Source organism: Trichoderma gamsii, assembly GCF_001481775.2.
Source record: "Trichoderma gamsii strain T6085 chromosome Unknown Scaffold_23.2, whole genome shotgun sequence".
In the NCBI taxonomy this organism is placed as follows: domain Eukaryota; kingdom Fungi; phylum Ascomycota; class Sordariomycetes; order Hypocreales; family Hypocreaceae; genus Trichoderma; species Trichoderma gamsii.
In genome coordinates this window covers 1,580-28,481 of record NW_020171360.1, presented here as the reverse complement: position 1 = coordinate 28,481, position 26,902 = coordinate 1,580, and the positions used below count along the sequence as shown (strand labels likewise).

Here is a 26,902-nt window from a genome sequence, read left to right as displayed (position 1 = left end):
CAAAAACCCTATGGCCGGCAATGATGAGGCGTGCTGATGTCGCCTTTTACGAATGCCACGTCCCATGTCTGCCACATGGAGTTGCCGTTGGTAACTTGACGCTGAGCCACAACAATAAGATGGATAATTGACGGCCGTTAAAATAGCGGTGGAAGTAGGAAAGCCTTGGGTGCTCCGTATCTGACACTGGATACATGGCAATGCTCAACGTCTTGTCCAGATAGGGTGTGCTGGCATGCATAGGGTTGCGGCGAATGTTGCTGAGCTGAACCGAAAAGCGTCCATATAGGGCCCCGTCCATTTCCCATTACGAAATGGACGTTTGAATGCCAGAAAGGCTTTACCTCATCTTCATTGATGGCGTAGCTCGATCACCATCGACACAAGGCTGGCAGGGGCGGTCCGCTTTACAGCAGCAGCTTAATTTGCCACTGCAAATGTGCTGTTGATGTTTGGCCGGAAAGCGCCTGTCTGCCACAACAAATATGCACACACCCACACAGGCAGGGCTACAGGATACTGTACAGTTCATGCCACGGTCGCGTGGCGTTGGTGACGCCAAGGGAAAATGTGAATGCAAGGGGCCTTCCCAAATGGTCCTTTTGTTCCTGGATGAAGCGCCTTGCGCGTGAGTATAGAGAGTCAATTTTGAACACCCCCGCCGGTTCATTCAGAACGAATGAATGTTTTAGTTTGTCATAGACTCAATACTGTCCTCGGCCTGTCCGTGAGATTCCGTAAATGCCTCGTGGTTGAACATGAGTCAGCCACATGGCAAGGTTGCTATTTCATCGAAAAGTAACCGAGAAATAGGCCTACACACCATTTTACTTTTTGTCTCTGCTTTTTCCATGCCATGCCATGCCATTGAAGGGTTAAGCTAGTTGCCCAGTATCAGTTCGGGGTTGCCATGGGGTTGGCATGGAGCCGGAGAGGTGGGGAGGAGCCGAGTCGGAGTCGGGACTTGAGGGATCCGTAACCGAGAGAGCTGAGAGATACCCGCCAAGCAACGCGGAGAGCACCGGTAAAAATTGCCCTATGAGAGAATGATAAGAGAATGTGCAAGGAGATGTACAATTGAAGTGGACCGAGGATCATCCTTTCTCAGCTGGTCAGGGATTGAGAACGAGCCTTTTCTCTTGTAAGCTCCCTCAAAAAATCAGACCGTATGTATTGGGTATGTGAGAGATATCTGTGGAACTTTCCCGGGGGGATGGTAGTGCCTGATCGGGCCTTATGTGACCTCATCAGGACCAAAATGGTTGTGTGCTTGGCCATTTATAGCATCCTTTGTAGATACACACGAGTCGTTGGCACCGGGGTATCCCAAATAGGTAGCATATCGTGTAAGAGGATGAGATGAAAGGCTTGGGGTGGATGGTAGAGGCAGTTCCGCATCACTCATGACTCTTGTCTGGTTTGTAATCATCAATGGGAGGGAAGTCGTCTTAGAGAGGACAGTTGACACAATTCAACCCAGGTTGGTATTGGTTCTGTGAACCGGTCTTGAGGCTTCTTGGGCATTCCGCTGACTTGGTAGCTATAACAACTTAGCAAATGCGCTGCCATTGGATGCACTTCCGAACTACAGCGTCCTTGGCTTCAGCCTTGGAAATTGCGCATGCGTACCTGGCTCCCAACTGAAGAATTGGGGTGTTGCCTCTTTGAGACGTATCCAATATGGTAGGCAGCACATAATTGCTCAATTCCAATTGAAGAAAGGATTCGTTGCTTCTCCCTGGCCCATCTGTTGTCGAGGGACTGTCTCCTCCCACCAAGAGCAGAAGAGCCTTCAACGTTGTGGCGCAGACAAGTTCATGGCTGCTTGGCTGGCTGGCGCCACGTATGGTCAGCAGGGATTGGCTGCAGAGTGGTTGCTGCGCCGCATCCGGCGCCGTGAATGCAACCCAAGGCGAAAATTTAGAAGGCAAAAAGAAGCGAGTAACGAGAAAAACAGCAAAGAAAGCTGCGCCTTGACGCAATGCTTCAAGTGAGACTGGAGGTGGTTCAACGTGCGTTTAACCTAGCGGTGGAAGATGGAAGAAGTGAAAAGTGAAAGTGCTGGGCTTGAATGTACGAAATGCGGTCAGAGGCAGATTCTACTATAGGTACCTACTACTAGTACTAGTAGTGCCACCACCTAATTCTGCCAGGCTGTGGGTTGCTGAACTGGGCCTCTGGTTGTCAATTTGAGAACTCATCCATGGATGTCTGTCACTGACTTAGACGTCATAAGTAAAGGTGCTGTGATAGCTGTTTGCCCTTTCAGGCAACAGTACGATCGCGGTCGCCCATCCTAGCTTGTAGGTACCACCCTACCAGGTACAGATTCCATTGACCTCAATGGCACGTGCGCTCACATGCAGTGGTGGGTATGACGAAGCTATCAATTGATCTCCCACGGCCTGCAATTAGCATCTTACCGCCGGCGCCTAGCTATGCAGCATGACTCTCGAGCTCTGGCATCATGGGGATTCAAGCAAAGAGGGAAGAACATCAGTCAAGCGTGTCTGCATCTAGGTGTTCCAAATATAGAAGTACCAAGACACTATCTTTGTCTATGCTCTTCAGCAATCTACCCGCACCATTACCTCCTCTCAGGTAGTGTCTGTTTGTGATACCGACGACGGCATCGTGCATAACGCCGCTCAAAAACCCCCGGATATCGCGCTCCTGTGTGTTAGCAGACTGTAATTAATAGCTCCAATCCTCTGGGCTAGCCGGCCACTAAGCCAGAACGCGAGCAATACGGCTGGCTCCGATCCATGCAGTAGGATCTGTCCAACAGCCCAGCTAGTCCTAGAATGGGCGGAAGTGGCGCTGCAGACGCTGGGATGAGCGGGTTGGGCCATATGGAGCGCTTGGCGACGTTAGCGGCCGCTTTAGAGCGTATCCATGATTTTGCTCCAAGCCATTTCATCATATCTGAGGGGAAAGCATGGAAAGCATCGTAGTGGGATCCTCGTTGGAGTTGGATTAAGATGATCAATGTTGATCTATATGGGAATGGGGAATGGATCGTTAGAATAAAGTTTGTGTCAGTTGAGTTGCAAATGTATAAATAGGAGCTAAATTCGCCCAGAACCTCACGAGATGGACAAGAGCAAGCATTGATCTCATTCCTTCTACTACATCTTGAATGCGGTCTACCAACTGATACCCATTGCATCATCCTTACCCAAATTATCAGTTCTTCAAAGGCAATCTACATTATGTTCGGCAAGCCCAAGGAGCAGCAGAAGACTCAAGAGGTAGCGGACATCCCTCCGCACTTAACGGACCTGCATTGTTTCACCGAAACAGAGGGCGTTGTCACAACGAGTAAGTCATTCGACTGCATATACGGGGGGCTTAAGCGCAGGCGCAGGCGCGGCTACAGATCGCCACTGTGTTTGTATATGTCCGTGTCTACAAACCAGAAAGGCTAATGACGCATCTTCATCTTCACCTCGTGGTAGCCATGATGGATCTCCCGGGCTACCGCATCGAGCAGGTCCTCGGCACAGTCTACGGCATTACTGTGCGGTCGCGCAACATCGGCGCCTCCCTGGGCATGGCCTTCAAAAGTATGGCCGGCGGCGAGCTTCGGTGGTTCACATCCATGCTGTACTCGTGCCGGAACGACTCCATCGGTAGGGTCGTCGAGGAGTGCAAGAAACGCGGTGGCAATGCTATCATCTGTCTGAGATTCGATGCGGGCGACATGGGGGGCTTCGCTCAGACGGCGGCGTATGGGACGGCTTGCCGCGTGGTCAAGATAGATGAGAGCACCCAATCGCCGCCACAACTGCAGGCGGCCACACGATAGTTGGAGCCCGGCGCTTAGCAGAGCGGCGGAGGAGCTCGTCTGGGGTTGGAAGCGTGGGTGAGAAGCGTGGGTGAGCCGTTCGGCTGTCGTAAGGCTGCGGCAACCAACGTGGCTGGAGCCGGTGAGGAGGCAACAAATGTGGCCAAATGTTTCTATGTATAGGTTAATCTGGGGGAGCTGAGCGAAGCGGATTTGGCGATATCTTTCCGGTTTCCTTGCTTGGTACATGTCTGCGCCACAGCCTTGGCCTGCCCGTTTGCTCTCTAGGTTGCAGCGAGAGTACCGTGATAGGATCGTTTTTCGGTAATTCCTGTCTTTTTGGCGCAGCTGTCCCGTATAGGTTAGTAGTAGCGATAGATGATACACACCCCCTATTGCACCCAATAGCCGTATGGCCGCATCGTAACTGTACTCAGCTGCTCATACCTATCATCTGTCATCTATCATCCGAAGCCTGGAGACGCTGGATTGGTGTGGCGGACTGGTTCCACAGCTGTGTTAATCCCGCTGCGGAGCCACTAACAGCTGGGCCGGCGAATTATACAAGGCATGGACGGCTGCATCATGCAGAAGACGGACGCCTTACTTTGTGTGTGTGTTTTGGTATGTGGTGCTGTTGGTGATTATGCAATACGGACCACAAGGCGCCATCTGATGCATGTTAATCAATTCAAGTTATGTATGAGCTGCCATTGGCAGGCCTCACCTCGGCAGATGTTGTGTTTATTGGCCGGCAGTGGAGTTTCCACTGTAAGACCACTTACATGCTATCAGTGCAACTCGCATCTGGTAGCCTTGAGGTAAGATCAGTCTCGACCTATGAGATAGTAGTACTGCTTGATTGCCACGATTGCCACGATTGCCGCGAGATTAACACGAGGCTGGGAGACTCTCGTACTCCACTGGCCAATTCGATGCAGACTTTATTGTTTATTCGCCTTGCTGACTATCTATGTGCTTCTCCCTACCTACAGGTTCCAGTGCTAGCAAAGTACATGCAGCCCCGTGGCCGAGCATAAGCCCCAGTAAGACCAGCACTAACAGCGGCGAGCTTACCGTACGCCAATCACGTCACCCCAATCCAGTCGACAATAAGCCTGCCTCAACTCTCAATACCTGCAGAAAACACAGTACAGCTCAGCAACACCGGCGATTGACCGCTTCTCTCGTCGACTGCTTCCGAATTGCTGGTATCCGCATCGTGATCTCGAGGCCACGCTGCTGCCATTCGCTGCGAGACTGCGAGACGATGCTGCGTGTCTGCCTCTGAACGCGATCCGGCTGACTGATACCCTCGAAAAACCGACCCCTTCCACGTAACCCCTGCGACTTGCTCGCCTCTCGTCTCCATCATGGCGCCGTCCACTGCTGACGGGCTCAAGAGATCCCCATCGACCGATTCTCTCTCTTCCGTCTCAACCACCAGCATCGTCTTCGATCGGATACAAGAGGAAATGGAGAAAGGGACAGCGTCGCGAAAGGCCCGCGGCAGGCCTGGCTACACCGACGTCTACGATGAGGATCCCCTCAAGGACGAAGCGGCAGATGACACCGAGAGCGCCGCCTTTCTTGGCTCGACCGGCGCGGGCCTTCAGCGCAGGCCTATGGACAGGAAGCTGCGTCGTATCCTCTTCATCTGCGCCGCCGTCTTCGCTGCTGCCTGGATCGCATCTCTGGCCGTCTTTGTATCCAAGGGATCATACAAGCACGCCAGCGATGTGGAGCACGATCCCGACGCCGACTCTCGCGGTTCCGGTAAGCCTGTGACATTGGACCAGATCTTTGATCGCTACTGGTCTGGCGAGAGCAAATCGCTGAGCTGGATTGCAGGCCCCGACGGCGAGGACGGCCTGTTGCTCGAGCAGGGAGTATCAGGCAAAGACTTTCTCGTTGTGGAGGACGTTCGGTCAGTGGTAGGGGACGCGACTGCTGCAAGTGATGCGGATCCTCAGCTGGCAAAGTCTCGCACTCTCATGAAGACGAAGCAGTTTGAATATGCAGGCAAACCGTACACTCCCCAGTGGCTTCAGCCCAGTCCGGACCAGAAAAAGGTGCTCATTGGCGTTGCTAAGGAGAGCGTCTGGAGGCATTCGTTCACAGCCGTCTACTTCGTCTTCGACGTGGAGACGCAGACTGCGGAACCCCTTATCCCGTTGGACGATGAAGCTCGTGTTCAGCTTGCAAGCTGGAGCCCTCGCAGCGACGCGATATCCTTTACCAAGGACAATAATCTCTTCATCCGCCCCCTCACCGGTGACGACGATATCGTGCAGATCACAAAGGACGGTGGCCCGGAGTACTTTTACGGAATCCCTGACTGGGTGTATGAGGAAGAGGTCTTCTCTGGAAATAGCGCTACTTGGTGGTCCGAGGACGGAAAGTTTCTGGCCTTCCTTCGGACCAACGAAACCGGCGTCCCGGAGTATCCCGTTCAGTTCTTCATCTCGCGACCCAGCGGCCACCCACCGCAGAGTGGCGAGGAGTCATACCCCGAGGTCCAGCAAATCAAGTATCCCAAAGCGGGCGCGCACAACCCTGTCGTAGACCTCCAGTTCTACGATGTCACCAAAGGCGACGTCTTTTCGGTCAGCACTGGCGATGAGTTCCCCGACGATGATCGCATCATCAACAGCCTCATCTGGGCTGGCGACAATGTCCTTGTCAAGCAGACCAACCGCGTCAGCGATAACTTGAAAGTCATTCTCGTCGATGTTAATGAGCGCCAGGGCAAGACTATCAATAATATCGATGTCGACAAGCTTGATGGCGGCTGGTTCGAGATCTCGCACTCAATGACCTATGTTCCTGCAGACCCGGCCAATGGCCGACCAGAGGACGGCTATGTCGACACGGTGATTTACGAGGGCTATGAACACATTGGATACTTTACGCCTCTGAGCAACTCCAAGCCCATCATGCTCACCTCTGGCGAGTGGGAAGTTGACAACGCTCCATCAGCCGTCGATCTCGCCAACAACCTTGTCTACTTTGTCGGTACAAAGGAATCATCCATCCAGCGTCATGTATACTCTGTCAAACTGGACGGCTCGGATCTAAAGCCTCTCACAAACATCTCCGCCGAGGCCTATTATTCCGCCTCCTTTTCGTCTGGAGCAGGCTTTGCCCTCCTCTCCTATCGCGGACCCAAAATCCCGTACCAAAAGGTCATCTCAACCCCTTCCAGCAACATCTCGTATGAAGTTGTTGTTGAAGACAATGCTGAGCTCGCCGACCGTGCCAAGAAGCACGAACTGCCCATTCTCAAATATGGCACGCTCGATCTCGAGGACGGCGTCACCGTCAACTACCTCGAACGTCGCCCACCCCATTTCGACCCCAGCAAGAAGTACCCCATCCTCTTCCAGCAGTACTCCGGGCCTGGCTCGCAAGAAGTAACCAAGAGATTCTCCGTCAACTTCCAGTCCTACGTCGCCTCCAACCTCGGCTACCTGGTCATCACCGTAGATCCTCGAGGCACAGGCTTCCTCGGCCGCAAGCACCGCGTGCCAGTCCGCTCGCAGCTCGGTCTCCTCGAGGCGCACGACCACATCGCCGCCGCCCGCCACTTTGCCTCCCTCGACTACGTCGACGAGACCCGCCTCGCCATCTGGGGCTGGTCCTACGGCGGCTTCACCACCCTCAAGACGCTCGAGCAGGACGCCGGCCGCACGTTCTCCTACGGCATGGCCGTCGCGCCCGTTACCGATTGGCGCTTCTACGACAGCATCTACACCGAACGCTATATGCGCACTCCCCAGGACAACGATAAGGGGTATGCCATGTCCAAGGTTTCCAATGCCACGGCCCTGGGCGAGAACAAGCGCTTTTTGCTGATGCACGGCGTCGCCGATGACAATGTGCATTTCCAGAATTCCCTCACATTGCTGGATAGCTTGGACTTGGCGGGTGTGGAAAACTATGATGTGCATGTGTTTCCCGATAGCGACCATGGCATTTACTTTCACGGTGCGAATCGCATAGTATACGACAGTGAGTTTCCCTCATCTTTCATTCAGTTACATGTTTCTTTTCTTTTCCCAGAGGACTTTGCTAATGACTGATGTTTTTTAGAGTTGAATAATTGGCTCATCAATGCATTCAACGGCGAATGGCTCAAGACAGCTCACCCCAAGCCCAACGGCAAGAAAGTATAGAATTAAACCTATAATCCCGCACCCACGCGTCTTTTTTTTTATTTTTTTTTTCCTCTTTCGGAGAGTTTGGATAGGGCGTAAACACTTTGTTGTATAGTAGCATAAGAGCCATTGTTTGACATGGACATGGTATAGTAGACTTGCTTTTAGTATAATACAATTTATTGAAAACGGCTCACTTGCCCGTGATGCGCTGTGATCTACGAGTAACTGTGACTATGATTGCTTGAATACCATTTGGATTGTAAATATGCCTGTCATGAATGTTACAAATGGTCCATCTTGAAAAGCTAAACCGTAGGTGCTTGACTCACTCTCAAAAGTCCTCGTACAGTCTGCAACTTTCAAAGCACAGGCCACAACATCACAAAATCACGCAAAGCCTGAAACGAGAATAACAACAAAAAAGTTAAATTGCCTATCATACACATTCGCAGCCTAGCAAATTTCCATCCTGCGTCACTTCCGCCAAAGTTTAGAAATGAAAAAGATGTTTTCTCCTCCGCCACTCTAACGCAAAGGAAAAAGAAGGAAAAAGAATCCGTGGCTTACGAGACTCCGAGCCCGAGGTTCGTCGTCTCCTTCTAGACGATGAACTCTTTTTTTGTACCTCTAATCCATCATTATAGCTCGATGAAGGAGCCACTTTAAAAACAAAAAGCTCACGCATCGTCATCATCAGTCCTATATTGCCCGTCTAGCTCTCCCACCATGCTTCGCTCCAACTTGGCTACCCAGGCTGCATTGCAGCTAGCTATGCCACAGCGAAAAGATTACGCATTATATGTTTGTACTAAGTATGGTGCGTTAGCTCATCCACACTGGCAATTGCATCTAGTAGTTATAGCCAGTGGGCTGGGGCGCGAAACCAGTGGGTTGGGGCGCAAAGCCGTTAGCTTGACCGTATGGAGCTGGAGCAGCATTTCCGCCAGGGCCAGCGGTGATCATGAGTCTAGCACCGCCCAGAATAGGTGTGTTATCCTCAGTCTTCTCTTGCTCCTTCTCCTTAGACTTGCGTGACTCGTTATCGGCCTTGAGAAGTGCGAGCTCCTTGGTCTGCTGGGAGAGCATGTTGATCATATACGGCATGGTGAAGTCGTTGAGGCCATTGCGCCAAGAGAGCTCCAGGACAAGATCAGGTCGGATGAGATCATTGCAGGCATACAGCATGCCTGTGTAGCATTCACGGTGGCCAATATCAACAAACTAAGTCATGAAGTTAGCATCGTTACAAGGTAAAATGGGTATTGAGAGGAGCAACATACGTATCTAAGAAGATCGTTGACAATGTCGTTCTTGGCGGAAATGGCGGCTGTTTCGATAGCATCCTTGTAAAGCTTGTCTTGCTTCGAAAGGGCAATCGACTTCTCCCAGCGCTTGTTCTTGCGGTAGATGCTGGCGGCAATTTGGCGGAAGAATATCAGATCGTGCTTCTCCAGACGACCGGCCAGCTCCATGGCATCGTAGTTGTCATAGTTCTGCACGGAGTCACGCAGGGTCTTGTAGTCCTCTTCTTCAATCAACAGATCGTTGACTGCCTCGTTAACAATGCGCTTGTTCTGAGTCTGGACGTTCAGGAGGAAGGGCTTGATAAGCGGCAGACTGTCGTTCTTCTGGAACATCTTGACAACACGGTTGACATCGACACGAGTTGTGAGAGCAGCTAGCAAGTCAGTGAGTAGTGATGGGTGCTGCTCAACGTAGAACTTGATGGCACGGTAGTAGATCTCCAAGTTGGCAACCTTGACCACAATCTCCTTGAACTGCTGGTGATCCCACGAGTTCTCGGGTCGCTCGATGACAGTCAGTGCGGCGTTATCGAACTCGTCATAGTGGTAGTAGCAGAAGACTAATTCAGGCCACAGATTCGCCTCCTCGCAGGCGCGGATCATCTTGGGCATGTTGACTCTGGACCAGAAGATCTTGATGTGCTCCATAAGACGCTCGGGATGATACTTGGACAAGGCGATACCCAGCTCGGTGAACATGCCCATGTGAGCGCGCTCGAGACCCAGACCCTGCTCAAGCAGGCTGATGAGCTCATCAAAGTATCCATTGCGCTCATAGTCTTTGACCAGTTCTTGCAGTTGCTCAGCATCGACGATCAAATTGAGACCGCAAATTTGAGCAAGTCTGAACTCTTTCTTATCAACACAGGCTTCGTGAACCTGCTTCCACACCTTGATATTGTTTGCCTTGCGAGCACACTCAACGGCCGCTTGGTAGTCATTGAGATGCACAAGGGTGGTGGCCAATTTGGCCCAGTTGGAGATGCTGCTGTAGAAGATCTTGGATGCCTCGTACAGTCCCTCTTCGTAAGCCTTGTCACCAGACTCTTCAATGTTAGCCACGTTAGTAGCACGCAGGAAGTCTTCCAACTCCGAGAGCTGCTCAAGTCTAGCATAGCAAAAGGCGAGGGCAGTGTCGATGACAGGTTCGCGAAGGGTCTTGCGGGCCATGCGGAGATACTTGACAAGGTCCTCGTTCTTTCCAGCATGAGTGGCAATCTCAATCACCTCGGCATAGTTGGAAGGATCTTCAGCCTTAATGTATGAATCGATACCATCAGAGATGCGGAGACCATCCAGCTGAGCCTTGGCAACCTTGCTCCAAACCTCGGGAAGGTCAACCTCCTCAGCGTATGCCTGGGCTCGGTCAATGCTGACAACATGCTCGACGAGAACGTTGACAGCAGCAGACTTGTTGTCAGCCTTCTTGTAAATCTCAAAGGCTTCCTCAAAGAGACCGACGTCGATACAGGCGGAAGCGATTTCATCAGCGTTGTACTCGTTCAGCTTGTGGATATAATCCATGACACGGGCCTTGTCCGCCTTGGCAGCGGTGAACATGAGCAGGTTTTGCAGGTTCTGGTTATCGCTGAAAGGAGAAGGCTCGAGAACAATCTTTTCCAAGAGCTCAATAAGTTCCAGAGGCAGGTCATTCTCCAAAAAGCAAGAAACGGCAACAGAGACCTTGGCCGGGTCGGTGGACTCGGGGACAGCAGTTGCAGTGACCTGGTCAACAACAGATCGTCTGTGGATGTTGTTCTCGCTGAGGACAAAGCGCCACAGCTCAGTGTCTTCTCGCTCCAAAAGGTATCGAGCCTGGGCCCTGTACATGGAGTTTTCGTTGGTGATGTTGACAAGCTCCAGGTCATTCTGACCCTTGGAGTAGGCAATGTACGCCAAGTTAGGATCGCGCTTCTCACAGTATTTACCGACAACAAGGGTGTCATATTGATCATTCTCCTTGAGGAACTTCTCAGGGTTGTTGTTGGAGTCGATGTAGATCTTGGCCAGAGCATTGTAGACAGCTTGCTGCTGGTTACCAGCCTGGAGAGTGGCCTCGAGGAAGGGCAGCAGAAGCTTCAAGCGGTTTCGGGTCTCGACCTCAGAAACAAGCTGATCAATGTTGATCTGTTGAGCATCAACGGTCGTGAGGAGCTGCTTGATGATGCTCTCTTCGCAGTCAACATCGAGCAGACCACCAATGACGGCTGGGGTTCGCGATGGGTTGACACGCTGAACATAGGCTTCGATGGCCTGGAACTGCTGGTTCTGATAGAGGAACAGGATCAAGTCATGTACAAAGTTGAAGCGATCGCAAACGATGATGAGAGGCAGCTGCTCAGGCAGCTTAGCTTCCTTCAAAAAGTTCTTCACCTTTTCAGGGTTGTAGTGGGTGCTGTCACGGCAGATGCGCTCAACTTCGTTAAACTGGCCCATCTTGGTAGCAGCTTCGATGTACTTGAAGTGCACATCAGGATCCTCGGATAGGTTGACAATGCTGCCGAGGTAGTAGAAAAGGCCCTCAAAGGTCTTGTACTTCTCGAAGAGATCGATCAAGCGAACAGCTCCGAGAAGCTCTGAGTACTTGGTGGCAATGTTCACAACCGACTGCAAGTTTTGGCGAATGTTGTGCTTCATCATAGCGTCAAGACAGTCAAGGGACTGCTCGACTGACAGCTTACCGAAGAAAGTGGACAGCCACTCGGGGTTGAAGTTGGCAGCGCCAGGGATGTTTACGATGACGCGCTTCACAGACTCGGGGTCTTCGTACAGCTCCAACGCCTTCTGAGCCAGGCCAGCCTGCTCGCACAGCTGAGCAATGCGGGCCTTGTCGAAGTGCGTGAACATGTCGTTACCGAGAATGGCCTCGGCAACTTGAGGGGCGTGCATCAGGTTCATCTCCAGCAGTCGAGTCTGGAGACGGGCATGCTCTGGCTTGTTCTCTTTAAGGGCGTCAAGCAAGAAGGCAGTGGCCTGCTGGACCATACCCTGGGACTGGAAAATGTCGCAAACGCGCTCCAGATCAATCAGAGGGCCCTGCTCATTGTTGGCGAGAGCAGTGGCAAACTCAGTTCCTTTGTCGGGGTTGGTACGAATGATGTGCTGGAGAAGCTGGATGTAGTCGGGCTGATGCCCAGTTTGAGCGGCATATGGCAGAATCTTTTCGAACTGGCCAGTCTCGGCAAATCCAGCAATAACCTTGTTGGGGACGTTGGCCTGGAGGTAGATGCTCAGCGCCAGGTTGACGTCGTACGGGCGCACCATGTCACCGAGCGACTCGGAGCAGTCCAGCTTGCCCTCCTTGAACCATTTCTCCAAAAGGTGCTTTCGGTTCTGCTGCAGGACAGGCTGAGCGAGCTCAAGAGTTTCATATCGGTTCAAGGCACCCTTGTCGAGCAGCATTCCGAAGTACTGCAGTGTAACAGCCATCTGACCAGGCTGGGAAGGCAGTCGCTTAAACTTCTCGATCGTCTCGGTCGTACGTAGAAAGCCACGAGGGGAGCCGGCCGCGACCTTGGCAGCTTCGAGGTAGTTTCCGCTGTTGAAAAGCTGGTCAAACTGCTTTGCGTAGAGATTATCGGCACCGGGGAGGCCAGCCCTTGACGCCAGCTTGATGGCAATCTCTGTGTTAGCGGGATTCTCAAGCAGGTAGGGGATGATTGTTGAATCATCGATGGTGACGAAGAGGACCTGGCCCTTGCGGTTGATACCCACAAGACCCGAGGAGTCATCGTCAGCGCAGCTCGTGAAGATGGTTTCGCTGGAAATGCGGTTGATGAAGATGGACGAGCCCGTTTCGAGGTCGTACAAGTGGATGAAGCCGTACTTGGTCACCATGAAGATGACGCCATACTTTTGCGAGACTTGCAGGGCGACGGGGAAGTCATTGGTTGCCTCGGGCGGGAAGAAGATATCGACAGCCTTCTTCTGGAAGACTGGGTTCGAATCTGGGTGGTCGACCTCGACAATGTGCAGCTTGGCACCAGTGGCGGTTCGCACAGCGAAACTGAAGATCTTGGTGTCCTGGGGAGCACCATCCAGTCTCAAAGTGCCGAAGCCAGCAGCATGACCCTCAATGGCCTGGCTGATGCCTCGGTCCTTGGAGTACAGCTGCATGGCGCCAACCACACGGCCCTGCTGAGACGAGATGCCGACCACAACCATCCACTTTCCGTCGCTGTTAACTCGGTAGTTGATGATTTGGCAGCCCTGTTGCAGCAGTTAGGTTAGCGGGGGGGAAGGAGTGCAGCACATGGGGTAAATTGACGCACGTTGAGGTTGGCATTGCGCTCAAAGACCTTGACAGGCGCATCCTGAGAAGCGTCGTAGACGTCCCAGTGGTAGACACTGCCAGTTGTGATGAGGCCCAGAGTGGACTCGCTGATCCACTTCCAGAACTGGACATCCTCGTTCATTGTGCAGGACTTGAGCTTCTTCTTCTGCTCGAGGTCGAAGATCTGGAGGGTCCTGGACTGGGCCTTGAGGGCAATAATTTGTTTGTTCCAGTGCATGACAGCACTGTCGGCCTTGATAGGCCTGCGCGTGACGTGGTTGCCATTCTTGAGCTCAACAATGACAACTTCGGGCTGGGCGGCTTCGTTTTTCTTTTCCCGAATGCAAACAAACGAGTCTGACTCTAGTGTCTGTGTGTTTCCAAACGCGCGGACAGGTTAGCATGGTTGATGGCTGTAGATTTTTCTTTTTCTATAGGCGATACACCAGAAAGAGCCACTTACGCAGGAGTTGAAGCCAATGGATTGCGTGTCCACGCCCAGGCTGCTGAGCTGCACCAGCTCCTGGAACTTGATGGGTAGAGGCGCCATTGCGCCAGAGTAACCAACAATGAGATAATATGGGCCGTCGTCGACTCGATACTCCTAGGGACGCCGCCTATCGAAATTGCCGCGGCTCACAGACTCGGTGTTAGGATTAGGTAGAGCTAGCTTCGGGCTCGAGGGGCGGAGGACGAGGCCGTCAACAGCTTCCATGCGCCAAAGCGGCACGAGACGAAGAACTAGATAAACGAGAAAAAAGGATCGAAAGGAAGAAAAGAAACGCGGCGGCAGGCGAGTCGCGATGAGGGCCTTGCCGATGAGGAGATGCTGGGAGGGTTGATTGGCGAAAGAGGAGATCTGGTTGGAGAGTTAAGGAGAAGTGGCAGGTCACCTTGCAGGCTAGGCTCGCTGAGCGGCATTGACTGCTCAGCAACAGCCCACTAGACTAGAACAAGGTGGCAGGAGTGATTGCGTGGAGAGCGATGGGCCGGTGGCCAATCACAGCGCGCGGAGCTACGGAAAATCCGGTCTCCGGCTGCGCCAAGCCACGCGTGAATAGGTGTCTGGAACAAACAAAGAACAAAGAGAAACAAGAGGCCCTGAGGCGCTGCAAGCAATTGCGCCGCCATGCAGGCTGAACGAGACAAAGTAGCGGCATTTTATGCTTTATTATAGAGCCTTTACGTTGGTTTCTTATTTTTTATTTGATACTTGGCCTTTGTTGAGCTATTTGGCTTGTATCCTTTGGCTGATACCATCGAGGTACATACGCGCAGGTACCCCAACGTAAAGCTGAACTCCCCAATTTCCTCTGCGGCAGGCCTAAAACACCAATAGCCAAGTCAGCAGCTAGCGGAGCAATTTCACTGTACGAAGCACAGCTTCCTGTAAAAGAAGATTGGCTGCCTACTAAAGTACCACTAGCCTCGTAGCTGCCTGTCGACCACATCACTTTATAGTCGTAAATACACGTGCCCAGCTGCGACCTCAATTTCTGAGAATTCATCACCAGGGGCTAATTGCTTGCTTGAATCACTAGTATCTGCAACTGTAAAGAACTGGAGCTGGGGTGGTCTCACTGGTTTCGCCCTTGCTTGCCCGGCCTGCTAAAATGACGGGCACCCCCGGCCCCCGTTTTACCGGCTTTTTCGGGACGCCCTGGACACTGGGATTAAGATCATGCATGCAAGGCTGCGGATACCTGGCTCAGTGCGAACTGAACATGCACGCAATCGCCTGCGAAGGATCAAGGATCGGTGAGAATGTGAACTGCATCAGCCGCCATCCTGGTTCGTTTGAACCGCTTTGCTATTCCCTCTCTATAATCGTGCACGGCCGAAAATACTTGAACCAAGCAGAAGGCAACATTATCGACCGCTAATCGCCCTAAACGCCGTCACTTTCCTGATGAAAGTGTTTGCAGTATCTGTACAAATAGTATGTCCATCATCTGTGGAAATTTATCCTAGCCATTTCAAAGCAAAATGATGAAAGGTAGCCTTTCGAACTGCATTCCTCTCAACTCAGGTGCTCTCGATCGAGATGATGCGTAACAGCAGCCTCGTCTCCCTCAAACGCCTCGCAAATTGGACAGACAACTATGTCCTCGACAATGCGAGCGCCTCCATCGTCGCTTAAAGATGCATTGGCTGCAGGCTCATCCAAAGCCGGCAGATAGTCTGCCAAGCTCCTCGGAGGCGGTCCCTCGAGATAGTCAAAGTCTTCGTCGTTTCTTATATCTGTGTATCGGCTACTGAAACGTGAGCTCGACGCATTGGAAGCCATTGCTGTCCGGGCTGATGGCTCGGAGGCTCCGTCATCAAGTCTCTGCACTCTACCGACTTGACCATTGCGCAGCCTGACTTTGATCCCGCGAGGATGATCTCCTGATGTGAGGACGTCTTGCACGACGCCCTGAGTTTCTCGGCCTGTCGGTTGATCTTGTTTTAGCACGATGAAAACAGCAGCACCGGCCACAACTTGCTTGAAGGTTGGGACGGTGCCGGCAGCTTGTTGGGGTGTTCCAGGCGCTCGATGTCCCAAGTTGGATGATGCCCCTCTTCCTCTTCCCGTTCCTCTTCCTCTGCCTCTTCCCCGAGACTCGCCTTGTCCCGAAGGTCGAGGCTGGCGGTTGCGAGGCCTGTTCATCGCCCAAGAATTGCTGTTCGAGTGAGCAGAAAAGGCAGCTGTGAAGATTGATGGCGCACAAGCAAAGAGGCATCGGTATTAGTCAGCGTTTATCCACATTTGTGTCGTCACATCGCAATGTGAATTCACGGGCAATTGCAAACGCATTGTAGATAGAATTCACAGGATACCAAAAATCAGTATCTTGCTACAGTGCTATAGGGTGCCAGCTACCAATGCTTAGATTGTAACATGAAGAGATCGCAGATGCATCTTCACCACAGGTATGCCGTGCCAGTCATTCTCATTACCCTGCAGCCCAATTTAACGGGCCAAGATTTCCATCAAGTTTGGGAATATGATGGCGCTCAATGAATTACATGATATTTGTCCTGAAATCGCTACGGTAGGACTCACTATGTATAATGGAGCTATCATTCCAGAAACTGACATCAATCGTCTGTAATGCGCAGATATGGTGTTATGTGTCATACAAAACCACTAATGATTTGTTTGGCGTCATTCATACCAATATGAGTTTGGGTTTGTTTTTATCGGCCATAGAGTTTAGACTAGAGTGGACCATCCAGGATTTGCATCTGCATGCAGTTTATGAAAGCTGCGTTAACAAAGCAGTCAAACATTGCGAGTAAATCTTTCTGGCCGAGGTGGAGCAATTAACGTCTCGACTGATCGTGCGCACCTAGACGTAGCAGTTATGATCGCGCTCATGCTTACACCATCGAAAATGCATGATAATTGTCTCAAATTTAACGTCATAACGGTAAATATATGAACGTCATAGAATAAGACGGGTTCAAATGTAAGGGGCGTTGACTGGTATTTTACGCTGGAGAGTGACCTCAGAGGCTAAGTACGCAGAGCAGTTTGATGACGACAACTACTTGGGTGTAAATTAACAGACGTGAAATAGAGATGAGACCAAAAAGAAGATGTCAATAAGTATAAATAGCTCCATTGATTCCAACCATTTAATACATCCTGAGTACGCACATTCCACATTCTTCTTTGCAACATTTAATACACATTCTAGCAGCAAACCAAGCTTATTTCACCATGGCAGACAACGACAACCCCGGCAACTTCGCTAACCGGTATGGTCTCCTAAATCACTCTTAGTTATCGAAGCTGACCATTAAAAGCCCCAAGGAGGAGGTTCAAAACATTGCCGCCAAGGGTGGCAAGGCCAGTCACAGCGGCGGCTTTGCTTCCATGGACCCTGATAAGCAGGTCCGTATACACATCTGCTACCATAAAGTGTAGAGCTTACGTATTGACTTCTTTGATATAGCGTGAAATAGCGTCTATGGGTGGAAAAGCTTCGGGAGGATCTTTTGAACCTGGCAGTGAGAAAGCTCGCGAGGCGGGCCGCAAGGGTGGCTCTCAGTGAAGTTGGGACGATTATATACTCATTGTTGGACATACAGACCTTGTGTTCATTCATTAGCAGTACATAATTCATCGTACTTTCTAAACTATACCACAACTGCAGTGAGGACTATTCTTGAAAAGTGAAAAGTCAACTCGAGTTAATGCTACCTACCCATTACATCCAGGAATCTCAGGGTAGCATACAGTCGAACAGTCACAAAATCTGTTAGATAATAATGTAAAAAATTTGCACACAAGCAAGCGTATAGGTGGAACTTTTTATCTGTAGTATCATTTGTGCCTCATCCACTAATACTAATTTTTTAACTGTCCCAAAACATTCATTAAACTCGCTCCTGGTACACATCTTTAGTTAATAGACGCTGTCCAAGTGTTATTCAATGTTCCGCTGCCAGTGAAAGCCTCAGTGCCAAATTGGTAACCTGTTAAGCAGCCAGTTAGTTATAAACCATAGGTAGTTCGCGTGATCAATGCTGGAATGACATACTGAGGACATATTGGCTTGAGGCAGGATAACCCTTGTTGTTCTGCAGATACGTGTAAAAGTTCTTGACATCTCCACTCCAGTTGGTGAGGTTGCCCGGTGCCACGAAGCTGTATACTTGCATGGCGCCATTGTAGCCGTACCAGAGGTTCCAGCTCGTGCCACCGATGTTAACCGTTCCCTGAGAGGATCCAATGGGCTGGACATCTCCGTATTTTCCGAGCCTGCAAATAGAATTGCTGTTTAGCCTACAAGTCATGAGCTGTGATCTCGCTGACTTACCAAATCATGAGTTCGTAGTCTCCAGAATAGGTCACATGGTTGGGATTTGACGCAGTAAAGAGATCATAGGCCACATCTGCGCGAATGCTGCTGCCAGTGTAGCTCCACTGGGCAGTGGTGGGCATGCTTGAGATACTGCTGACAAGTCGTTTATTTGGGATGTTGAGTGCAATGTTGGGGTATCCCTTGACGTTGTTCTGGCCTCCAGACCAGTTCCAGGTCGTTGACCACACGGCGGAGCCGCCCAAGGATACATCAGTGATACAGCCAGAACCAGTGCCGGCGGTTTGCCCCCAGAGGTTGTTGCTCAATGCATAGTTGCCGCCAGAGAACGTTGCGTATTGGCTACAGGAGCTTTGGGCGAGAGCCACTGGCAATAGTGTAGGCGCAATCTGAAGGAACTTCATCGTAACGATGGTAATGTGTATAATATAGGATTTTGTAAGAGAGTGAAGATGCTTTCTGGATGAGTATCAATAATTGACAAACTGATCAAAGTAGTCTTATATGTCTTTGGCCTCACCAATAAGTCACCTCTTATCGTCCAAGTAAAGGGGCTAGCTTCGACTTTTAATTCTTTCCGGAATACTGTAAATAGAAGGTATTTGGCCTCGAAGCCTAGGACATGGATATTAGGCTGAAACATGCTAATTGTCGAGGTTGTTTTCGTATATTGCCGTGCAACTGCCGTGAATTCTTTTTGATTAAGCCTTTATTCCGTCTTTTAGCATCTTATAGGATCCCCGCCGGGATGTCGGTTGACCCCTGTATACTAAAAAGCTGCCAGGGAGCCTATACTCCGTGTACAATCTATTTGACGCGAAGCTAATATTCCTACGAAAATATCAATTAACCCTTATTAGGATATTATTCTGTACCGGAAAACTACGGCAGATAGGCTAGCAGGAATGGATGATGTCTAATGGTTTATTGCATGGTATATTGTGTGTTTTGTAACGGTTGGGTAAATTGTTTCCAAAATTATTATTTCAGCGAGACCTTCATCGCGAACTGAGCATTATGATAGTAATTTCTATCTGAAGAAGTCGTGATAGTGGAACAACCCAAGAATTTAAATGAATATATCTTACAAATATATTCCAAGCATTGCGTGATCTTAAGGCTGGGATCTTCAACAACACGTTCAATACAAGCATTTTGCAACTGCTAACTAGATGTCAAATCCCCCCGCTTTATCTCGCGAGTCTTTCTATTGTGCCGGCTACTACTCTTACTCTCTTTGTGGCCACTCTCAGGAAGCGCTGCGACCAAGAAGGAAGCTTGATGTGGATTAATGTCCTTTTAGAATGACACTAAATAACGTGCGGATACTACTATAAAGCGGCATACATATTGCATACAGTTTGTGCAGAGTTTAATGAGTAGCAATATAAATTTTAGATGCGCTATTGTCTTGTGGTAAACATGTAATAGTATAAGATACAGCTCTTTCGTATATAGATGAATTGTTCAGATACAATTAAAATTGCCTCATATACATCTACCTCATATTCTTGTCCTAGAAGCGGATATAGGATGAGCTACTATTCGCTATTATTCGCAAACGGGCCTATTCGGCTTGGAGAGCGACTATCACATCACCTGTCAAATAGCCAGAAGTTTTGAGTACGACCACACTGCTGCCACTTCAATTTAAGTAGCTAAATTGAGGCTAAAAGTTTTTGGAGATGCTCAAGATTATGTTTCCAGGCTAAATAACTTCATTCAGGCTATACAGCGCGTCCATGCTTGGCTTTCCCAAAGTTCAGTATATAGCTATTAGAGTTGTCTCATCTGAGTGCTAAAGAGGAACGATGTGACTTTCTATCTAGAAAGTGCCAGGGAATGAGGTTGAGACGGCAGCGTGCTAGAATCTCGATTGGCGCGGATAGTGAAATGCAGGGGTCCTTGTGGGCGCTTCTCGTTCGGAGCTCGGAGACGTCAGATCAGTTCCTGGCGCTTGTACAAGCATAAAACGTGGAAGGATTCTTTATTAAGGAGCGGCATGCCTTGATACTACTAATCAGCGATGATTATACCGAGGCTCTGAAGTGAGGTTATTAAATTGAATACAGGCGGATTGAGCGATAGTATAGAGAGAGAGAGGACTAAGCGATTGTAATCAACGACTATAGCTGTATGCGACATCATGCAGCTATTTATGAGTTATCGCTACAGCTCAGATCAGTAACATGAAAGTAAAAAAATATTGAAACAAGAATCACAGGTTTCAGTAAACAAACAACGATCGAGCAGACAAGGGATTATAAGGCTCTGCGGCTAGAAGAACGAGCGCAAAGCCCGATTTTGATCAATCAGCTAAAATCTTGCCTGCATCTGGAATCAAACTGCGATGGATCCGTGTTTCACTTAAACCTATCTGGGTAATCTATACGGCAGTCGAAATACGGTACTCCGTACTTATATAAGGTACAAATGCCGTCGTTTCTAACTCGATAGTTGGTATGCTATCTGATATGAAACAGGCCGATGGCCGAAATCCTACCCGGACCGGCACATGTCTAAATACCCGATGTTGTTACGATATCGTATCGGCTACATAGGGTGCGTGACGTACAGATCAGCAAACATGAATATAGCAAATAGCAACTCGGCCATAATAGACCGAAGCCCGAAGATTTCGACTGAGTGATCAGCGGTGCGTATAAGTGCGAGCATGGGCGCTCAATTCGTCGGCCAAGTGCTAGCTCTTCTCTCGCGTCCATAAAAGCCTTGGCTATTCCCCCACGTAGGCTGCCCTATGTTACGTCTTACCCCAGATTATCTTTAGCTGCTGCAGCTATCTCTTTCGCCGTTGACTTCCCCAGGGCCTAGCATGTATAAACGCTGTTTTGATCCGCATAGCAGAATGAACTCGGGCAAAAACTGAGAAACAAAAGTCTTTCCGCGGGGAAACAGGCATAGTAGCCAAGTACGCTACTGACAGATACGAAGCGTTTAGGCGCTGAGCTCTCCACCTAGTCTCCGATGCGATGGTGCTTATCTTGTGAGCTTGTGACAATGTTCGCTAGATTGCGGGGAAGCGAGAGACGTGAGGGATGATAGCCCGCATTTTGAGGTTACATGAGTTGGCCGACATGAAGATCTTGTAGATAGATAGGCAAGATTTAGGATTTGGAGTTGATCAATGCCTCCGTTTACGGTCGGTTGGAGACGTAACGTGAGATATCTGCATGTAGTCTTTGCCAGGGTTGTTTTTACATACATATATCTACATGTGCCCATGTTACTGCTGCATTTGTGGGATCGACAACAACTTGATTGCATGTAGCCGTCTCATTCTGCATTGAGAGTCTTCTACTGTTTATCTTTCGGGCAACACCCGACATCATGGCCAAAAAAGACGAGTCGTCGCCTTATGGTGATGTCGAAGCTCAAGATGCCATCTCTGTTGCTGCCGCGCCTGTCAGCGCCTTCGACAGCTACGATGCGCAAAAAGCGGAAAACGAGCAGCAACATATCGGCACGCTGGATCGCCGCCTCAAAGCTCGTCACGTCCAATTCCTTGCTCTTTCTGGAGCCATCGGCACGGGTCTCTTTGTCGGCAGCGGGCAGGTCCTTTCTTTAGCAGGCCCACTCTCCGCATTTCTATGCTACATCATCACGGGCTTCAACCTGTACTGCGTAATCAATAGTTTGGGCGAAATGGCCGCTTGGTTGCCGATTCCGGGCGCAGTACCGGTTTTCGCTTCTCGATTTGTCGACCCGGCGCTGGGATTCACGCTGGGATGGAATTACTGGTATCAGTTTGCTATTGGTGTGCCGATTGAGGTATCGGCCTGTGCCATCATTGTGGACTTTTGGCCAAATGACGTGCCCAAAGCTGCTCTTATAACCGTTTTCTTTGTTGCCATGATTATTGTTAATTGTCTTCCTGTACGAATATATGGAGAAGCCGAGTTTGCGTTTGGAGCCATCAAGTTGACTACGATCATTGGGTTGATCCTCCTTATGTTCATTATCACGGTGGGCGGATCTCCATCTGGAGACCAGATCGGCTTCCGATATTGGCATCACCCGGGCCCGATGAACGCTTATTTGGAAGACGGAGCATTGGGACGCTTTCTGGCCTTTATCAAAGTCTTCATCCAAGCCACTTTTGCCTATGGCGGCAGTGAGATTGTGGTAGTCGCATCGGGCGAGACGAAAGACCCACGGCGAAACATCAAGCGCTCCGTCCGACGAGTTTTCTGGCGCATCTTGCTTTTCTACGTCCTTTCCATCTTCCTCGTTGGACTTTGCGTCTCATCTGAGGACCCTAACCTGCTCAATGCCATCAACAGCTCTGCTCCCGGCGTCGGCGCGAGCCCCTTTGTCATCGCTATCAAGAATGCAGGCATCAAAGTTCTCCCTCATATCATCAACGCAGTCGTACTATCTTCTGCCTGGTCTGCCGGCAACTCTTTCTTCTACGCCTCCACACGAGTGCTCTATTCAGCTGCTTTGGACGGCAAAGCACCTGCAATCCTCAAGTACGAAAAGTTTGGCGTGCCGTATGCTTGCGTGGCCTTGACAACTGCACTGAGCTGCTTGGTCTATCTCAACGTCAGCAATCAGTCTTCTGAGGTCTTCTTCTGGATCAGCAACCTCAGCGCGGTCAGCACTCTCATAGTCTGGGCCAGCGTATCCTTCATATACCTCCGTTTTTACTACGCTCTGAAGTACAACGGCATCGACCGCGATACTTTGCCTTACAAATCCCCGTTTCAGCCGTTTCTCGGGTATTTTGCACTCGTCTTCTGTCTTGTGATTGCGCTGTTTAATGGATTCGACTGCTTCTTCCCCGGCCGATTTAGCGCCAAGTCGTTTATCCCGCCATATATCGATATTCCCATTTTCTTATCCTTGTTTTTCGGCTATAAACTCGTCAAGAAGACAAAGTTTGTTGGATTGGCAGAGATGGATCTCTGGTCAGGCAAGGCTGAGATTGATCGATTGGAGTCGACGTGGGTAAAGCCAGTACCGAGAAATTTCCTAGAGAGGATATGGTTCTGGATTGCCTAAGTTGGAGCACTGAGACTAGAGACGTTTCTAATTTCATTTGTCATAATACTGAGCTTCCTCGTGTTGTATTGTCTATTATAGAGCAGGATATACGTAATAGGTAGAGGTAGCCCCCCCCGCTGCGTCCTCTATGAGGTTACAATATAGACATGCATATCATGAGCGCAGCTCCAGCCGGTGTACACTTGCAGCAAATTGCGATCAGATTTTCTTGCATTTAAAGAAGACAATGATCCAGTTATTTTACATATATGAACAGTGCAGCAAAATATGGACTAATGCGCTCAAGGAGTCTGGTTGAAGTCATAGCTGTTCCCGAAACCGCGATTCAGGTAACCTTTCAAGGCCTTTTCATGGCTTACCCAGTCCACTGGAATATCCAGTCCTAGCTGACCCTGTTGGTCGAGCTCCTCTAAAACCGGCTTCACGTTATCTCCAAATTCCAGTTTCATAGTATTCCTGTACCATGGAGCAAAATGGATCATGGCAAGCATAATCCGGACTTGATCAGATGGGTTGGGCATACCAGCATGCCATAGCCTAAGGTCTCGCAACACAATTGAGCCCTTCTTCACAATGGGCTGAATGGGCGGACGGACTGCCTCTCGATCACGCAGATGATTCTCCAGAATGCGGCCACTTGCTCGCTCTCCGTGTGCGCCTTCTTGGAAAGTAATATCAGTCTTGTGAGTTCCGAGCCACAGCTCGGTTGATCCATTTTCGGGGGTCATTGTTACCAGTGGAACGTTGACAACGAGAGCGAAAGGATGCGCCGGGTGAGCAAAGTCAGCATCTGAATGCACTGGTTGACGCTGGGGGGATGCACCCGGAAGAGGAGGCATGGCTGCGTTGGCAGAGCAGAATGTCCATTTTGGCCGGGGCCCAAGAATTGCTGAAGTGATTTGGGTGGCAATGGGGTCTATATGAAAATGAGATGTTAGAAAAGTGAAGTTCTATTCGATCCAAACTGTGCGAGAGATTTGTCTTACTCGTGAATATTGATGGGTAGAAAAACTCTGCAACGGGAGGTGCATCTTGTTGCAGATTTCCCTGATTATAGTTGAAAGGTCCCTTGTCGCCCATGTTTTGGAGCACGCGAGCATCTTCAACCATCTTGGTGTTGAGCTGATCAATGTCTTCGTGCGGCACGACCTCTTCGATCACTACAAGGCCATCTTGATGGATGTGTCGCACCGCCTTCTCCAGACTACGCTCGTCGAGTCTGGCATTCTTGATCTCGCCAGCACTGGGACGGACGACAGCCGGCCAGTGAAGACTAGGAGACGAAGCAGGTTTTGCTACTGTGGCCAGGCCTCGACTCAACAACCGCGGAGCTCGAAAACGCACTGCTAGCATGGCGGTCGAGATATTCTAGAAATTCTGATAAGAAATGTTCTGGGTATATTTATGTATGATGATAAGAAAATAACAAAAATAAGAGGATTATCTGCGATGCAAAAAATCACTTATATATACTTCCGCCCAGCCGTGGAAAAATTCCGTTGATGATGCTATACTGAAACCCGAGCTCGGAATTCCCTTCCCACTAGGTGTCTTCACTAAGAAGCGGGGGATAGATGGCTTAAGATCCAGACCCAGTGCCCACTTCCCCAGAAAAACTCGGAGATTCGAATTCCGCGGCCCACGAATCCTTTAGACTGGAAATTAAGCGTTCAACAGGCCATCCCACAGACCGTTTGCACGCGGACAGGCGGCGAATGACTTCTTGTCTAGTAGCTTCGGACCGTAGGAACTTGCCGCCTAAGGGGGGATTTGCAGTGTCAGAATGGAGACCATGGGAGAGGCGGAGAAGGAGTGGTTAGGAGTAGAGGGGAGGGACGGCTTACAATATGCAATAGGGCCGAAAGAGTTCACGAGGACAGACGGAATATTCGTTGTGAATGCAATCCCGCAAATCTCGAGAGCGAAGGCTTCCAACAGATCCCCCTTTTCCACAACGCCGACGATCTTATCGCTGCCATCGCAAATCTCTGGCAGCCTTGGGAGCTGATTCAGAGGCGCACATGCGGTAAGTATATTAAGCGCGAGGAGGGCATACTGCCTTGCGGAAGCTAATTGTGTTGCCAAGTCAGTTACTTTGGGTTGATAATAATAATTTCTCACAATCACGAATATCATAATAAAACATACCGTGAAAATCTTGTAGGAACCAAAAGTGTGGTAGTTCGCCAACTGCTGATACAGCCACACGCTGGCTTCTTGAGAATGGCTTGATGTTTGATGGGACATTGTGTAGCCAAGTTTTAACCATGGAGAGTAGTACCTCCCAATCTGGTTCCAAGATCTGGTAGCTGAAGGCCTTGTTGATAACTTGACCAAGTATGAGTGTAATGGAGTGGAGCTGGTCCTGGTTACCCGTCAGACTCGGAGCGGACGCCATTTCCACGTCCATTTTTAGTGGGCAGCCTTCAAATAAGCTAAAAGTAATGTCCTCGCGGAGATAGTTCCAGAACCCAGCAGCAAGCAGGCTTCCAGGGGGGCTCGCTGCAATGGAGTCTTCACATGATGCTAATGAGTATGCGCCTTGAAGATGTCTGTTGGGGTCAATGTCCTCTTTTGGACGTCAGCTCTGGTCTCGAAACCTGCATGGCGGCATCAATGGAGGGATCTTTTTCTAGCTCACCATTGAGGATCTCGTACGATCGTAATAAACACACGGCCGCTAATGCAACCCCGTTTCTCAACAACTCAATCTTTTCGTCCAATAGAATCAAGAGATGAATGCAGTGCCCATGATAGAACTCAGCTACTGCCTTTGCAGGCTTGGATTTTGTTGTTTGGCTCACATGCTCTGCAGACAAAGCAATAACGGCACTGAAGAGGAGCGGTTCGTCTAGAGCAAGCTCAGGTACCCTTGTGGCAAACAGACGTGAGGCATCGCCGAGGTCATACCATTTTGCCGGCTCTGAAATGTAGTTGTGGAAATACCAGGCCACATCTGGAGATTGGAGTGCATCTCGCGGGTTTTCGGGAGGGGGAAATTTCCTTTTTTCAGCGGCTTCTATGAAAGAGATTTGTTTAGCAAGCTCGAAAGGTAAGTTGCTTGAGAGACAGGGGGTAGAGCATATGGAAGCCTCCATAAGGACCGATAAACACTGTTGATGTACCTTTAGAAAGACTTCCCGTCCCTGATTGATAAGAATAGGCTAGAAACCTGGACGACTTCCGAAGACGCGCGCAGTATCTTCCCGATTTCTTGCATTGGCCACAAACGGGGGTGGCCTCATCGCCTGTCAGACAGCGTGTATAAGATTAGTATATCCCGAGCGAAGATTACGTCGAAAGCTAGTAGTATATAGGAGACTGTGCATAATCTTGAAAAACCACTTTGCATCACTCACATTTAACCTTACGACGACGGCATGTGTCGCTGTTTTATACGGGGCCAATGGCCGTTGTGATTAGTTGCTGCAGAAATGAACCTCATCTATTTTAATTATGGAATTACCACATACCATGCTGTTGTATCCAAGCATTAGCAAGAGGTATGAAGCGAGTGGATCAAGAGAAAGATAATAGCCACA

At 50.0% G+C, this 26,902-nt stretch overlaps 8 protein-coding genes across 8 annotated transcripts; 3 read left to right on the top strand and 5 right to left on the bottom strand.

Annotated features, from left to right (window-relative positions):
- Positions 1-3,424: 3,424 nt before the first annotated feature.
- On the bottom strand, positions 3,425-4,036 carry TGAM01_v206644 (hypothetical protein; the record flags this gene model as incomplete). Its single annotated transcript, XM_018810571.1, has 1 exon — positions 3,425-4,036. One exon carries the CDS (start codon positions 4,034-4,036, stop codon positions 3,425-3,427), a length of 612 nt encoding a protein of 203 aa, XP_018656214.1.
- A 1,124-nt stretch (positions 4,037-5,160) lies between these two features.
- On the top strand, positions 5,161-7,962 carry TGAM01_v206643 (dipeptidyl aminopeptidase; the record flags this gene model as incomplete). Its single annotated transcript, XM_018810570.1, has 2 exons — positions 5,161-7,798; positions 7,880-7,962. The coding sequence occupies 2 exons, from the start codon at positions 5,161-5,163 to the stop codon at positions 7,960-7,962; spliced, it is 2,721 nt and encodes a 906-aa protein (XP_018656213.1).
- Positions 7,963-8,796: 834 nt separating this feature from the next.
- Positions 8,797-14,074, bottom strand: TGAM01_v206642 (clathrin heavy chain; the record flags this gene model as incomplete). Its single annotated transcript, XM_018810569.2, has 4 exons — positions 8,797-9,168; positions 9,228-13,460; positions 13,523-13,894; positions 13,988-14,074. 4 exons carry the CDS (start codon positions 14,072-14,074, stop codon positions 8,797-8,799), a joined length of 5,064 nt encoding a protein of 1,687 aa, XP_018656212.2.
- A 1,470-nt stretch (positions 14,075-15,544) lies between these two features.
- Positions 15,545-16,174, bottom strand: TGAM01_v206641 (hypothetical protein; the record flags this gene model as incomplete). The annotated part of the gene is made up of 1 exon (XM_018810568.1): positions 15,545-16,174. The coding sequence occupies one exon, from the start codon at positions 16,172-16,174 to the stop codon at positions 15,545-15,547; it is 630 nt and encodes a 209-aa protein (XP_018656211.1).
- Positions 16,175-17,230: 1,056 nt separating this feature from the next.
- On the top strand, positions 17,231-17,564 carry TGAM01_v206640 (conidiation-10; the record flags this gene model as incomplete). The annotated part of the gene is made up of 3 exons (XM_018810567.1): positions 17,231-17,268; positions 17,317-17,404; positions 17,466-17,564. 3 exons carry the CDS (start codon positions 17,231-17,233, stop codon positions 17,562-17,564), a joined length of 225 nt encoding a protein of 74 aa, XP_018656210.1.
- Positions 17,565-17,914: 350 nt separating this feature from the next.
- TGAM01_v206639 (endoglucanase-1 precursor) lies at positions 17,915-18,739 on the bottom strand (the record flags this gene model as incomplete). Its single annotated transcript, XM_018810566.1, has 3 exons — positions 17,915-17,988; positions 18,054-18,274; positions 18,333-18,739. 3 exons carry the CDS (start codon positions 18,737-18,739, stop codon positions 17,915-17,917), a joined length of 702 nt encoding a protein of 233 aa, XP_018656209.1.
- Positions 18,740-21,683: 2,944 nt separating this feature from the next.
- Positions 21,684-23,357, top strand: TGAM01_v206638 (amino acid permease; the record flags this gene model as incomplete). Its single annotated transcript, XM_018810565.1, has 1 exon — positions 21,684-23,357. One exon carries the CDS (start codon positions 21,684-21,686, stop codon positions 23,355-23,357), a length of 1,674 nt encoding a protein of 557 aa, XP_018656208.1.
- Positions 23,358-23,641: 284 nt separating this feature from the next.
- On the bottom strand, positions 23,642-24,713 carry TGAM01_v206637 (phytanoyl-CoA dioxygenase; the record flags this gene model as incomplete). Its single annotated transcript, XM_018810564.1, has 2 exons — positions 23,642-24,276; positions 24,347-24,713. 2 exons carry the CDS (start codon positions 24,711-24,713, stop codon positions 23,642-23,644), a joined length of 1,002 nt encoding a protein of 333 aa, XP_018656207.1.
- Positions 24,714-26,902: the final 2,189 nt, after the last annotated feature.